Raw genomic sequence first — 15817 nt, 5'->3', positions numbered from 1 at the left:
TTCAAGGGGGTAGGGGGCGAATGGCAATATACATAATCTTAACATTTGTACCCCCATAATATCCTGAAATAAAAAAATAAAAAATAAAAAGAACATTCTTTACCCTATTAACTCTTCAGCTCCTGAAGGAGGCAGAATTCTTTCTTAAACTGTGAAGAGTTGTGGCACTCTCTGTAGTGAGAGTGTCTGGACTTGAAGCCCCAATCTACCACTCTCTAGTTGTGGGGTCACGAAAGGTCATTTAATTTCTCTAAGCATCAGTTTCTAAACCTATAAAATGAGGGAAATAATAGCACCTTATTAATCAAATATGTGGAAATATTCTAAGATAGGGAAATGTACCAAAAACAAAAATAAAACCTGACCCAGTATCTAACACATAATAAGGACTCAATAAATGGGAGCTGCTATAATCATTTTCTGAGTAGGTAACACAATATGGTAGTAGTCGTATCTCAAGTCATTGTGAACTCTAAGATTGGGCCTCTTTGCAATGGAATGGGAGAATAGTAACACTGGAAGGTTGGAGAATAGACCATGAGGCAGCTCAATGCAGCCCATTGAGTAATGCCTGAACCTCCACTTAATCGCTGCTACATCTTACACCACAATTAGGGTAATTGCAGTCCTGCTTCAAAACAATTTCTAAGAAGAAATAGAGCCAATGTGGGCATCCTTAAGTCTGCTGTCCCTAAGCCAGGCTGCTCTGTTTACAGCAGTGTCCCCTCCTTCCATGGGTCAGGTTGGGAGGGAACAGGAGGAGATTCCACCCCACCTGCTTTAACAGGCCTGAGTCACCAGGTTGAGAGATGGAGTAATCCTCCTCCTGTACAAAGACCAGAGGTGGGCATGGACAAGCTGGCCAAGGTGGCAGCCGAGACTCACAGAGCAGGGACACTCTCACACCTCTTCCCTCCTGCTGCAGGTCCTGGGTCAGCAGATGCTACTGAAGGGTCCAGTTCTGCCATCGCCCCTACAGAGTCTTCTGCCCTCCCAGCATGCCCGACACCTCTCCTAGTCACTCACCTAGAACAACTAACAAAGTGTCAGTACAGCTTCCAGCTTCCACACCCTCTCTCTGGAGAAAGGACCAGAAGTTGCTGGAGTTGGCCAAACACTTGAAGCTGGCACACAGTCCATCAGAACCATTGCACTGAGAGCCGGTGTGACCAGCCCAAGAGGGCCACACAGGAAATGCACTGGGAAATTCTGGGGCTGGGTCCGCAGTTATTTTTGGCAAATATGGGTAGTATGCAAAAGGGACTTCCTGTTTTTTGCAGCAAAGGGTCACAGAATGCTGAGCAGTCAACAGCATTGCTTGTTCCAAGATCACCCTTCTGAGCACTTCTCTAGTTGCCAAATTGCTGGGGCCATCATAGCGTGACTTGATTTCTCAGCTCCAAGCATTAGATAAGCCCCCCAAGCTGGGATTGCATCGGTCCTGTGATGGCTCCTGATGTCAGCTGCTTCCTTTTGGCGCTGCTGTGCTCTGCCAGCTGTGAAGTCATCACCTCCTTGGATCAGATGTGCATTGAGGTGAGTCCAAACTGTTTGTCTTTACCCAGATTAAACTGTCTGGAAAATCTGAGATTTCACATGCAGTCCCTCTGAGTCTTGGCATCCCAATATCCACTGTCTTTAAAAGGGGAATGGGCGGGCGGCTGAGGCAGGAGGATCCCTCGAGCCAGGAGTTAGAGGTTGCAGTGAGCTAGGATCGTGCCACTGCAGTAGCCCAGGTGACAGAGTGAGACCCTGTCTCAAAAAATAAAAGGGAGGGGTAATGGGATATACAGAATTGTTTCTTTATTGTGAGAAAGGAGCCAAAGAGCTCAGCCAGGGGATTGTCTGGTAGCATCTTTCTGGGAAGAAGTGAACGTTTTCCTCCTCTTTAAACAATTCGCTCCAAACTAATCCCAATTGGGACTTAAAATATCAACAGGGTCTCAATGCAAAGACCAGACCCCCAAACCTTGCAGAGCTGTTTGTTCGACATCCCAGTACATGGCCACTACCCCAAAGAGTCCCTTGGTCTCCTGGCTCTCAGGGTGAGAATTAGCACAGACAGGGCTATGCCAGGCTTTTGAGCATTTAAAGATCACTCTGAATGAGTTTGGCTTTCTCTTTGAGTTGGACAGCCCTCCATCTGTTTCACTAACCCACAGGAGGAAAATCTGAGAATAGAGCCAAATTGCACCTTCTGTTTTGGACCATAACAATATTTATCAACCTGTGGGAAGTTCTTGGAGGGGGTGGCGAGAGGGAAAGGAGAAGGGCCTCTGTCTCTTGCCATCTTCTAAATGCTTCAACTCTCCTCCCGCCGCCTCTGACCCTGCAAGTGCCCAGCACCATGTGCCCTATCAGACAAGGTCCACAGACAGGAAGGACATGGGTCTTGATGGCTTGGGGGCTGCCTCCCTAGGTTGGGATGGGAAGAGGAGTAAGAGGCAGGAGCAGCCAGGTGGAGTCGCGCTGAGGCGGCACTGGAGGATGATCTGGATGAGCGGGCAACACCAGCCGGGCCACACCAGTGCAGGGGTGGGCTCAGGGCAGACACGGCAGAGCCTGTCAGTCCGGTATTAGGAGGGAATCAGCATCAGCCCTGGGGGAGGTGTAATGTCCAGGGAAAACTAAGGCTGGGAGCATGTGTTCTTTTGCTTGGACTGCCATGACAAATAGCACTTTCTGGATGACTTGAACAACAGAAATCGATTGTGTCACAGTTCCAGAGGCTGGCCTTTTGAGATCAAGGTGTGGGCAGAGCTGGCCTCTCCTGAGCCCTCTCTCCTTGGCTTGCAGGTGGCCACCTTCTCTCTGTGTCCTCTCATGGTCTTCCCTCTGCATGAGAGCCCCTGGTGTCTCTTTGTGTGTCCAAATCTCCTCTTCTCGTAAGGACACCAGTGAGATTAGATTCGGGCCCACCTTTATGGCCTCGTTCTGCCTTACTCACCTCTTTCGAGACCCTGTCTTCAAATGCAGGCATATTCTGGGTACTGGGGGTTAGGGTTTCAGTGCAGGAATTTTGGGGGGACAAAATTCAGCCCATAACATAAGGGGAAGACGAAAGGGAAGGAGCTTTTATCAGCCCGAGCGGCCACCCCCTCTTCGCTCAGGTTGGAAGGTCAATGTCATATGGACGTGTGGGCAGCACGTTAAGGGGGTAAGACTGGGGACACCACCCCCTCATCGATGCTCCTGGCATCAGCCTGAGATGGGACAATAATACCATTAAATTCCAGCTCACCAGGAGGCAGGTGATTTTAAATGCCCTACTCTTACCCCTGTGGGTTCAACTCTGAAATCCCTGCCTGAGAAGAAGACCCCTTCCCCGTCCTTTGTCTACCTGTCCCCCGGCCTTCAGTACTATTCATGTCTCCAGAGTGGTGTTCAGGGTCCCAGGGTCTGCAAACTTGGCCCGTGCTGTAGTAAGGGCTTCCCTTTTTGGATAAGCTAGGTGAGACTGAAACCTTCTAATACAACCAGCTCCCTGCAGCCCTCCCTCTGAAAGAACTTGGATTTGAAATGACCTTGTGGTCCATTCAATTAACATTGGATCTATTTTCTCTTGCCTCTTCTGTCATGTGAGTTCTCAGCTGCAGGATTCTAAGGCAATTTACTGAGCCCTCACTACTGTGTGAATACTAGGGAGGATACAAGATGAATGTGAACTTGTTCTCAAGAGCCAGGAACGTCTAGGCTGCAGGCAAGTCGGATTGAAAGAGCAGTGGTTAAAAGAAGAAAGCGGTGCTTTTGACTTAAGGGTTTGGCCCTTTCCCAAGTGCAAATTACCCCTGCTTTACCCGCCCTTCCCCCTTGCTTTCCTTTCCTCTTTTCTTCTTCCCCCTTAAAGCACAGCAAACCACATAATGTCCGTAGGTTCATGTGACCACCATTACCTTATCACATCCATGAAGGGAAGTTCTCTGAAGAGGAATTTGAAAGGAGACTTTATTCCAATGAACACTCTGCAAACCAGGGAGATGCAGCCTGAGGGTTTGGCTTTTATAGACAGAGTTCCCACCAGGTTTCCAATCAGGTCCATTTATGCAGATGAAGGGGTCCAACTTGTTTAGTTCCAATTAGTTGATGCAGTGAAACCCTGTTTAGTGGCCAGTGCTAAGCTCTGGCTGGCCAATACGGCAGAGCCCTGACTGGTTGGTTCAGGTGAGCCTAGAAAGTACCAAAGTTAAACAGAGGTGAGGTGTTCCTGGAAACTCGGGGTACCATGTGACTTCCAGTCAGCAATGGTGCTTGGCTCTGTTGAAAATGTAGGCCCATTTAGCCACCCGGAATCCATCTCAAAAAAATTGGTTCTTCCAGGTCCTCATTTATTTATATCCCCTACCCTGAAAACAAGGCTTTTGTTTTGTTTTGCTTTGTTTTGAGTTTGGTAAACTTTTGTTGAAGTAAAGCATGCATGCAGTAGAAGTTCACAAGTCCTAAGTGTGCAGGTAATGAGTTTTCACCGAGTGAGCATGTCCGTGTAACTAGCACAGGGATCCAGATACAGACGTCCTCAGCACCTCAGCAGCCCCTCATGCCTCCTCCCCGTCACCAGCCCCCAAAGGCATCCAGTGCTCTCACTGCCTGCACCATGGATTGGACATTCTTGTCTGTGTCTTTCGTAAACATATATACAAAGCTTTATTAGATGTGTACCTAGGAGTGAATGTATTTGATTATAGGGTAAGCATATGTTTAATAGAATAGATATCACCAAACAGTTTTGCAAAGTGTTGGTGCCAATTTACACTCATGGGCAATGTATTTGAGTTCTAATTGCTCCATAGTCTCATAATATTTGGTATTGTTTTTAAAATGTTAGCCATCCTGATGAATGAGTAGTGGTATTTCACTGGGAGTTAATTTTTATTTTCCTGATAAATAATTAAATTGAGTGCATTTCCATACTTTTGTTTTGATCATTTGCATATTCTTTTTTATGCATGTGAAGTGCCTGTTGAAGTCTTTTGCCCATTTTCATTTGGGTTGTCTTTCTTTTTTGTTGGTTTGTAGGGGTTCTTTATGTATTGTGGATACAAGTCCTTCCTCAGGTTGCAGATATCTTCTCCCACTTGCCTTTCCACTCTCCTAATAGTATCTTTTGCTGAACAGAAGTTCCTTATTTTAATATAGTTCCATTTATCACTTTATCCTTTACTTTCAGTGCATTTCTGTCCTGTTTTGGAAAGCTTTGCCTTCCCCAAGACCACAGTATAGCCCATGTTTCTTCTAGAAGTTTTATTGTTTTGTATTTATTTCACATGTAGATCTATAATCTATCAGGAGTTGTTTATACATACATATAGAAGTCAAGATTAATTTTTAATAAAAGTTTTTGTTAGAAAAAATTTCAAATCTACCTACAAGTTCTAAGAATATTATAATGAACACCCATAAACACTCTGGATAGTGTCTTCCATTGCTAAATGCTACATTTCCATCTCTGTGTGTGTGTGTGTGTGTGTGTATGAGATAAGTAAAAAAATTAGACCCATGTCCAAGTCTTTTGAAGCTGACAAATATGCAAAGAATAGCTGGAATTCGGTGTTCCGTGATTTGGATTGTGGTAGCATTTTGGATGCACTCTCAGTTCCTTGGGAGTGTGGGCATGCCTCTCCTTTTCAAATAAGCTCATAATGGCCATCCTGTCCCCTCAAAACCATGGTAGAAGAGAGTCCTTCAGTCCCTAGGTATAGGCTGAGGGCTGCTTAGCAGAACTCAAGTTCCTAGACACAAGGGCTTACCAATAGCTGTAGATAATAATGTGATGTTGGAACGATCCAGTAAAATGCTAACTCCTCTTGTTTACTGCTGACACAGATTATCTTGTTAATCCTCACAGTAGGCCAGCAAGGTGAGGTTATTATCCTCCATCCACAGCTGGGGAAACGGGAAGTTCCGAGAACACAGTTTGGTGGTTTCGAGCTGGAATTTGAACCCAAGCAGTCCACTCTAACGACAAGTAGAAAACGAAGTGCACATAATTGGATGCCCTTTGCCTGGAGGAGTCAGATCGACAATCAAGTTTTAGGGATGGGCTCTCTTGGGAGTGTTTGTTTTGTTTGCAGAGAGCAATTGTTTCTCTGCGATTTGGCTCAGTCAAATTGCTGTCTCTTGGCTGGAGGCATGATTGACGAGGAGGGGTTGGGGGGTCAGTGTCCCGGACTCCTCACGCATGGGGGGCTGGCTGCTGTGTGTCAGGTGCAGATGAGAAATCTGAAAAGGTGGGAATAAGCGCTTGAGTGAAATTCAATAAGTTCCAAATTAGAATGTGTTTCAACACTTGCAAGGAGAGAAAATACAGTGGGATGAGAGGGAGTTAGAGATACAGCAGAAAGAAGCAAAATAAGATTCTGATTGAAAAAATGCAAATGAATCCCTAGAGGGAGAAGGGATTGCAAATCCAGAAGTAGCACTTGGGAGCCCTGCTCCGTGTGAAAGGCACAGCTCTGAGGCAGAGCTGGATACAGAGTGGTTGGCACAGGTCCCAGTGCACAGTGGGTCCTGAGCAAAAGCCTCTTGACTTAGAGCGAGGGAAATACCACGTGGCCCTGCCACAGCTCTGCTGGCTGCAGGAGTTCACATCAAGAAAGTCCTGTTTGCAGTGGAGCCAGCTGAAGCAAAGGCATGAGAAAGCGACTTTGGAAATTGACCACATGCTAAGCTCTAGAAGCAAAGTCTGGGTTTATAGGAAATGATCACATGGAGCTCTGGAAACTGCAGTGGTGGTGGGTGTCTGCCTGGAAAAGCTCTGAAGCACACTCCTGGCAGTGGCCTTGCTGCCTGCGTTCTTTCCTGCATCCTGTCTTTTCTTTCATTCTCCGTTGTATTATCCGTCTGCTGTTCTGGAACCCTGTGCTCTGCTCCCAGAACTCACTCTTGAGATAGTCTTTATGATTCTAGACAGGGAGAAAAGCACAGCCTTACTAATGCAATGTTCCTACCAAAAATGTATAACCTGAATCAAATCATGAGGAAACATACAAACTCAAAATGAGGAACAGTCTGCAAAATGTGAGCCTGTATTCTTCAAAAATATCAATGTCATAAAAGATAATGAAAGGCTGAGGAATTGTCTTCAGATTAAAGAGTCTAAAGAGATACGACAACTAAATGCAATGTGTAATCTTTTATTGAAAAACAAAAAATTACTCTAAAGGACAATATTGGGACAATTGGCAAAATTTGAATATGGACTGTATGTTGGATAGTAACACTGTACTGATGTTAAATATTCTGAATTTGATAATGGCACTGTGGTTGTATAAGAGAATATCCTTGTTCTTAAGAGAAATCACTTGCCTCTGTCTCCTAGGACTCACGGGCAGAAGATCCAGGGCCATTTCCACCCAGCTAGAGATTAGTGCATGCTATGGCACAAGGCTCGAGGTGGGCTCCTTGATACTGCTTGGTGGTGTCACTGCTTCTCACTTGTTCTGGGTTGAAAGTGAGCTGTTGAGCTATTTCACTTACCTGCTTTCCATTCTCAAGAAGCCCCGCCAGGCCACGGGCTCAGTAGCACTCCCCCTGGGTTCTTAACTTTTGGAATCACATTAGTGCAGTAAAGTGCTTAGTAAAGCACACAAGAGGCTGAGACTCAGAATAATTCAGGAGTCATGGGCACTTATATATTCAGGAGAAGGAGGGAATTGCCATTGTCGAGCCTTTTGCTGTAGGGCCAGAATAGAGCAAGATGAATTGAGGAGGTCCCTTCTCTCCAACTGTATGTGACATCAGTTACACCAATGGAGACCAGAAAAGAAAAATGTCTCCTCCAAGCTAATCGACACCTTAGCAACCATCGGGGCAGCAGCTGCATATACATATTCTCTCCGGCTCGTCCATATTCATAGGCACTGAGGATAGGTCTGGCAACATGTGGGGTTTTTTTCCCCACCAGTCAGCTAAATCTAAGTTTTAAATGCAAAGTGTGCATTTCAAGGACATTATGTGGATTTGTGGCAGTGCCTGGAGGACTTTGGGTCTATAAAACAAAGAATGAATTACAAGGAAATATAAATATGGCATTTTTTATCAGTGATGGTTATAATATTTTCACAACATTGAAGAAAGCTGGTGACTTTCTGTAGATGAGCATGCTCACTGTAGCCACAAAAAAAGTGCACCACTAAGCAGAAATTGGAATGTGTAAAGCAAAAAGCAATTAAAATGGCAACATCTCAAAAGCCTCCCACTCCAGAGCAAAGGAGGATGTGCAGTTCTGTTTCCAGCTAAGCAGGTCTGTTTGCAACTCAGCACGAGGAAAGCTGCTGATCTGGAGTTTGGTTGGGTAGGTATTTTCCAGGACAGAGCAGTCTCAGTGGGGCCCCCAGTGAGCCCACGTGTGTGAGGGAAAGGCAAGGGCTGGAAGGTTGTATGAACTTGCCTGGAGCCTGCGATGACCTGAGAGCTGGTCCAAGGTCCTGGGGCATCCGTATCCTTGTGTCTTCAAAGGCACTGTCTTAAATAGTTTTATGCTGCTGTAATAGAATACCACAGACTGGGTAATTTACAAAGAAAAATAATTTATTTCTCATGATTCTGGAAGCTGGGAAGTCCAAGGGCATGGTGCCGGTACCTGGTGAGGCTGTTCTTACTGGGTTATTCCATGGAGGAAAGTAATAACAGAAGTGAGCACGGGAGACAGAGAGAGTGAATAGGGCCAAACTTATCCTTTCATCAAGAGCCCACTCCTGTGATAATTAACCCACTTCTGAACGACAACAATAATCTATTCACGAGGGCAGAGGCTTCATGATCCGATCACTTACTACTGTTACAATTAAGTTTTCAATACTTGAACTTTGGAGGACATAGTCAAACTATCTCAGGCACTCCCCTATGAGATCATTTCTTTCCCAGGAGCCTCCCCAGGCAAAATATACTCCATCAGATTTTCCTACCTACCCCACTACCCTTCATCCTAATGCATCATCCAGATAAAATATGACCCCACAGTTCTATAGGCTTCTAACCAACCACTTCCCATTTTCACCCAGTTAGTCCACATAACTTGAGTTAGGGCATCTAACAAGCAATGCTTAGTAGATTTCTGAATGCTTGACTGTCCTGGGGCACAGGATGAGGCAGTTCTCTGTACTTATGTACAGGGCTATGCCCAAATGCATAGGCACTGGTATCATCAGCCTGCAAATCCAAAGATCCGAAATTAATTCACACTTCAAGATTGCAAGGCCTATGTTTGTGCCACCCTGCTAATTTTTGTAACCGTTGTATTAAGAAAAATAGTTACATGTGCACAAAAGTATTTAGTGACAAAGATCCTCCATGTATGTATCATTCAACATTCGACAGCCATCAGCATTTTTCCTATTATCCTCACTAGCCCCTCCTTTCCTCCTTTTTGGCCAGAGTACTTTAAAGGAAATTCCAAACATCATGCCATTTTACCCCTGCATGTTTCAACATGCATCTCAAAATAATAAGAACATTTCTTTTACATAACCACAAGGCCACTCTCATTAACAAAATTCATAATTCTTTAATATCATCTAATCCTGCTCTCAAAGTGCCTGAAAGTTTATAAAAGGTCTTTTTGTAACTGCTTTAGATCAGAACCAAAACAAGGGCTACTCTATTATTTGTTGGTTGTGTCTCTGAGATGGATTTTATATCTCTTTGTCTCTTTTAACAAGAGCTGTCTCTTCTCTTGCTCCTTCTCTCTCTCTCTGTCTCTTTCACATGCTGATAACACAAAGTCAGTTGTTCTGTAGAATGTCCCACATTCTGCATTTTGCCGATTGTGTTGTTTAACTTAAATTCACCTTATCATTTGGACATATGAAGTTAAGCTTAAAGTCTTGATGAAATTCCAGTTTAAGTTTTTTTTTTTTTTTTTTTTGGCAAGAATTCTTTATAGGTGGTGCTGTATACCTCATATTATACCACATCAGGAGATATGCAATGTTTCATTGTCTTATTTTACTGATGCCGATCTAGGGTTTATTTGTTGGTTTACAAACTGAAATAAAACATTCCCATGCAATCAAAATAAAAACTATGTAAAAAGTACATTCAGAGAAGTCTCACTTCTATCCCTGCTCCTCCATCTGGTCCTTCCCCTCTCCTTAAAGGGAACCAGTTTTTTGGTTTGTTTCGAAGGTTGCTTCTCATAAATATAAGAAAACACACACGTACCTTTCTCAACACAAAAGGTAGCATACTACATACTATATGCCATATACTGCATATACCATGTATACTGTTCTGCACTTTGCTGTATTCACCTCGTTACATGTCCTGGATACCACTTTATAGCAATAGTGGAGACCCTTCTCATCCTTCCTTCAGCTGCAGAGGATTCCACTTTGTGAATGTACCACATTTTGTCCAACTAGTCCTATATTTATGGATAGTCTGGTTATTGCCAATCTTTTACTATTACAAAAAATACTATAATGAATAATCTTGTGCATAAATCATTCTGTTTTTTGCACATGTATATTTGGTAAGTATCACTAGAAGTGGGATTGCTGCTCAAAGGGTAAAACATAAATAATTTTGCTAGATAGTCCATCAAATTATTATGTCTATATTCATTTACATTTTTCCTCCCATCAGAAAGAAGCCAACAAAACATATAACTGTGAAAATTTAGGCCTCAGAGAAATCCCTGACACTCTGCCAAACACAACAGAAATTTTGGAATTCAGCTTTAATTTTTTGCCTACAATTCAAAATAGAACCTTCAGCAGACTCATAAATCTTACCTTTTTGGATTTAACCAGGTATGTATCTGAGTTCCTGTGTACTCTTGATGTTTTACTTAAGTAAAAACACAACTTGTATTCAGTTTATTTGCAGGATCTTCTTTGGGGCCCAGGGGCAATCTGCTTATCCTGCATGTTTACCCTTTTCCATGAAATACTTCCATGCCAGTGGTGACACGTAATTTAAATAAATACCAATCAATGAAGAGAAAAGTGTATTGTTTTCAAGCTAGAAGTGTCAGCAGTGCTGTTTAAGAAGTTCTAAAGAATATTGATAACAAAAATGAAAATAATTTACACTAAATCAGATACATTACAAACTATACTACATTTTAAGCATAGTTTAATATTGGGTAATAAGATATAAGAAAAATTTGTAGGAGAAACACAGTCATAATCTACTAACTTTTCCCCCTAAAAATTGGAAAAAGAATTCCATATTTTGTTTTAATGGCAGGATCAGGATTCCACATACTGAACCAATGTTTGAGAGCCAGTGGGAAGAAGTATTATAAGAAAAATAAGGGAAGAAAACAAAAGGGCTGTGCATGTGTGCGTGTGTCTGTGTGTGTAATCCATTACACAGATTTATTTTTAGGTGCAATACCAAGGATTGGTTTCTCTGAAACTTTTTTTTTTTTGAGATAGAGTCTCAGTCTGTCTCCCTGGGTAGAGTGCAATGGTGTCATCATAGCTCACTGCAACTTCAAACTCCTGGGCTCAAACAATCCTCCTGCCTCAGCTTCCCAAGTAGCTGGGACTACAAGTGTATGCCACCACGACCGCTAATTTTTCCATTTTTACTAGAGATGGGGTCTTGCCCTTGCTCAGGTTGGTCTGGAACTCCTAAGCTCAAGCTATCTTCCCACTTTGTCCTCACAGAGTGCTAAGATTACAGGTGTGAGCCACCATGCCTGGCCATCTCTGAACCTCTTGTGTTCTGCAGTTCTATAGAGAATTTTCGCATATATTATTCAGTTCACAATAGTTCTGCAAAGTAGCCATTATTTCTAGATGAAATTAGATGAAAATGCCAAGTTTGAGAAAAGTTATAACTTGCCTAGGATGGCACAGATTCTTATATATCATATATTATCTATTATGCATTACATATATTTTGTACTACTTAAAATAGTAGTAGTTCGATTTTGCCCACAAGAAAATCACTTCTTTTTCCTTAAAATACAGGCACAAACTTTTGAGTGTTCAATTTAAGGGGCAAGATATCTGGAAAAAATTCTACATCAGTGTTCAGAAGTGAAGCTACTCATTAATTCATTCAACAGGCCAGCTGTGGGTCCCGAAGAAAGTTTATGTTTGATATTGAATAATAATATAATCAGTTTTTACTGTACACAAAAGATGCTTTGCTAATGCACATCACTGTGATATGGTTTTTCCTTTTTTCCGATTAATTATTGTTAAATACTATTATCTTTTCAAGATGCCAAATTAACTGGATACATGAAAACACTTTTCAAAGCCATAGTCAACTGAGCACCCTTGTGTTAACTGGAAATCCTCTGATATTCATGGCAGAAACAGCACTTACTGGGCCCAAGATCCTGAAGCATCTTTTCTTAATCCAAACAGGAATATCCAATCTCGAGTTTATTCCAGTGCACAATCTGGAAAACTTGGAAAGTTTGTATCTTGGAAGCAACCAAATTTCCTCCATTAAGTTCCCGAAAGACTTCCCCACACAGAATCTGAAAGTCCTAGATTTTCAGAATAATGCTATACACTATCTCTCTAGAGAAGATATGAACTCTCTGGAGCAGGCCACCAACCTCAGCCTTAACTTCAAGGGCAATGATATCAAAGGCATTGAACCTGGGGCTTTCAATTCAACAGTCTACCAAAGTTTGAACTTTGGAGGGACTTTTAACTTGTCTGTTATATTCAGTGGTCTACAGAACTCTACTACTCAGTCTCTCTGGCTGGGGTCATTTGAGGACACTAACGACCAAGACATTAGTTCATCCATGCTCAAGGGACTATGCGAAATGTCTGTTGAGAGCATCAACCTACAGAAGCACCATTTCTCTGACTTCACATCCTCCACATTTCAGTGCTTCACCCGACTCCGGGAACTGGATTTGACGGCAACTCACTTGGACGGGTTACCTCCTGGGATTGAGGGTATGAACGTGCTCAAGAAATTAGTTCTCAATGTAAATAATTTTGACCAATTGTGTCAAATCAATGCTGCCAATTTCCCCTCCCTTACACATCTCTACATCAAAGGCAACAGGAAGAGACTTCACCTCGGTGCTGGTTGTTTGGAAAAACTAGAAAATCTTCAGAAACTTGATTTAAGCCATAATGACATAGAGGCTTCTGACTGCTGCAACCTGCAACTCAAAAACCTGTCCCGCTTGCAAAGTCTAAACCTGAGCTACAACGAGCCCCTTGGTCTTCAGAGTCAGGCGTTCAAAGAATGTCCTCGGCTAGAAATCCTGGATTTGGCATTTACTCAATTACATGTTAATGCTCCACGAAGTCCCTTCCAAAACCTCCATTTCCTGAAGGTTCTGAACCTCTCTCACTGCTTCCTTGATACCAGCAATCAGGGTCTCCTAGCAGGCCTGCCAGATCTCCGGCATCTGGACTTCAGGGGCAATCACTTTCAGGATGGGACTATCCCGAAGACCAACCTACTTCAGACGGTGGGCACCTTGGAGATTCTGATTTTATCTTCCTGTGATCTCCTCTCCATAGACCAGCAAGCCTTCCACAGCCTTGGAAAAATGAGTCACGTAGACTTAAGCCACAACAGCCTGACGTGGGACAGCATTGATTCTCTTAGTCATCTTAAGGGGACCTACCTCAACCTGGCCGCCAACAGCATTCGCGTCATCCCACCCCATCTCCTCCCTGTCTTGTCCCAGCAGAGCACCATTAATTTAAGTCAAAACCCCCTGGACTGCACTTGCTCCAATGTTCGTTTCTTAACATGGTACAAAGAAAACCTGCAAAAACTTGAGGGCTCAGAGGGGACTGTGTGTGCAAACCCGCCATCTCAAAGGGGAGTAAAGCTCTCTGATGTCGAGCTGTCCTGTGGGATGACAGCTGTGGGAATTTTCTTTCTCATAGTGTTTTTATTCTTGTTAATCATTCTGTTCATTTTTGTCGTTCGATACCTTCTCAGGCGGAGATACCAACACATTTAGTGCTGAAGGTTTCCAGAGAAGGCAAATAATGTGTTTAGCAAGATTGCCCTAAGTAAAGGAACTGTCATTTGTTGGTGACCAGACTCTTAAGATTGGTTCCTGGAGTTGGGCAGTGCTTTTCTGAGCTTCTCACCCCTATAAGTCCCAGAGCTAATGAGCCTCCCTGGCAGGTCCCCTGACTCGGGCCAGAGGGCCACACACTGCCAGGAGAGGCATGAGCCATTTCCTCACGAGGAAGGGAGAGGATGGGGACAGACTGTGGCAGGGACAGGCCAGGGGTAGCCTACAGAGACGCCACCCCTTCCACTCACTGACACCCCACCAGTCAGAGACCAGCAGCCCCACAATTTGGCATCACTGAGGCCACGCCTACCCGCCCTGCCTCAGAACTGTGCTCGAGTCTGGGTTCTCAGTAACGTAGCCACTTGGGAAACTTAGCTTGGGACAAAGTGTCGATGTTTATTTTAAATGAAAAAAGGAAAATAGGATACATTTAAAAGAAAAGACTGAGAAATGAAGCTTGCTATCAAATAGGCTCCCTTAATCTCTTCAATCCTTAGGTCTGCAATGTCTCTATAATGTCCCTAGGGTCCAAATAGCTTCAAAAAAAAAAAAAAAAAAAAAAAAAAAGAAGGAAAGGAAAGAAATATACTCTTCTTACCCTCAGGTGTAGGATTTTTACCACATTTGCTTCAATCACTTCAGAACCAGGGAGTTTCCCTCTGCCTATCTGGTGTTCTTGCTCTCATGTTACAGATCCTAACTTATAGGTGGGCTGGGGTCCAAAACGCTCTTCTCATTTGGGGTGTCTGGCTTTGGAAACCTCTTTCCCACAGGAACCATGAGATAAGCCATGTTTTGGTTCCCAGGCGAGCACTCAGAAGCCTATTGACCTCGGAGAGCATTTGAGCTAGCACATTTACAATGAAAACTAGTGGAAGAAGACACCTGCATACTAGCTGTTGGGAACACAATAAGGCTGGCTTGGTGAGAAGTGGTTTCTATTGAGGCTGGGAGTGTCAGTGAAGGCTGTTCCAGTGACAGGGGACAGGACCACTGAATTCAAATAGAAAAAAAGCAATGTCATCACTTAGTCCCAAAGTGTCACACTCATGAAGGCTCTGTCTTCTGAAGTCTGGATTGCCAGACAGGTTTGCTGGAAGTACCTGGATCCAGGTGTTGCATTGATAAGGTCTGGATTACGTTCTGTAATCAATTTTAGGTTGGAGATATAGTAACTTATCGTTATGAAAGTTTCATTGGTTATTGAAGTAAAAATTGATCAGCTTTAATATTCAATCAGAATTTGTTGGCCCTTAGTGTGAGGGCATAATAGTGGGACTTCATTACAGAATGGAAACTTGGGAGCCAATCACCCAGGCCTCTTCTTCACCCCCAGGATAAACAGGACAAGCAGGGGAACAGCAGTGGCTGAACCTCTCCCCTGCTCAGAGATTTCAGGCCTGTGCACTGGCTCTTTTCTTTACCTGGAAGACGCTGCCATCGGTTTCCAAATGGCTGGTTCCCTTGTATCCCTGAGATTTCAGTGCTAATACATTTTCCTCTGAGTGGAGCACTTCCCTGGCCTCGCCAATCCAAACTAAATCTATGACATGCCCAGTTCACTCTCATAGTACCTTGTGTTACTGTCTTTAGAATGCTTATCAGTGTTTGGAATTATCTTCCTCACTTGTTTAAATTTGTCTTGTCTTGTCTGCCCAAAATGAAAGCTCCATGAGAGGGTCTTCGCCCGGCAGTATTCTAGGACACGCCTGGGACATAGTAAGGAATCAATATAGTTTTGATAATTGCTGCCATTTTGCCTGGCATCTGACCCCAGGGCTCTTATCAGTTCCTGGTCCTGCCACCATGCCCATCCCAGCCACCCCAGCAGCTCCACTGTTTCTTGGGCTT

At 43.6% G+C, this 15817-nt stretch overlaps 1 protein-coding gene and 1 long non-coding RNA gene across 2 annotated transcripts in view; one reads left to right on the top strand and one right to left on the bottom strand.

Annotated features, from left to right (window-relative positions):
* The window catches only part of LOC142873731 (uncharacterized), a 42924-nt gene extending 41732 nt beyond the window's left edge, over positions 1-1192 (bottom strand). Inside the window, exon 1 of the long non-coding RNA XR_012921687.1 lies at positions 1027-1192. This is a non-coding gene — a long non-coding RNA (uncharacterized LOC142873731). The remainder of the gene's footprint in view (positions 1-1026) is intronic.
* A 104-nt stretch (positions 1193-1296) lies between these two features.
* CD180 (CD180 molecule) lies at positions 1297-14386 on the top strand. The gene is made up of 3 exons (XM_012784113.3): positions 1297-1536; positions 10582-10748; positions 12175-14386. Exons 1-3 carry the CDS (start codon positions 1447-1449, stop codon positions 13901-13903), a joined length of 1986 nt encoding a protein of 661 aa, XP_012639567.2. The 5' UTR covers positions 1297-1446; the 3' UTR covers positions 13904-14386.
* Positions 14387-15817: the final 1431 nt, after the last annotated feature.

Source organism: Microcebus murinus, chromosome 11, assembly GCF_040939455.1.
Source record: "Microcebus murinus isolate Inina chromosome 11, M.murinus_Inina_mat1.0, whole genome shotgun sequence".
In the NCBI taxonomy this organism is placed as follows: Eukaryota; Metazoa; Chordata; class Mammalia; order Primates; family Cheirogaleidae; genus Microcebus; species Microcebus murinus.
The sequence above is the reverse complement of the archived record's forward strand: the minus strand, read 5'-3'. Positions and strand labels throughout refer to the sequence as shown.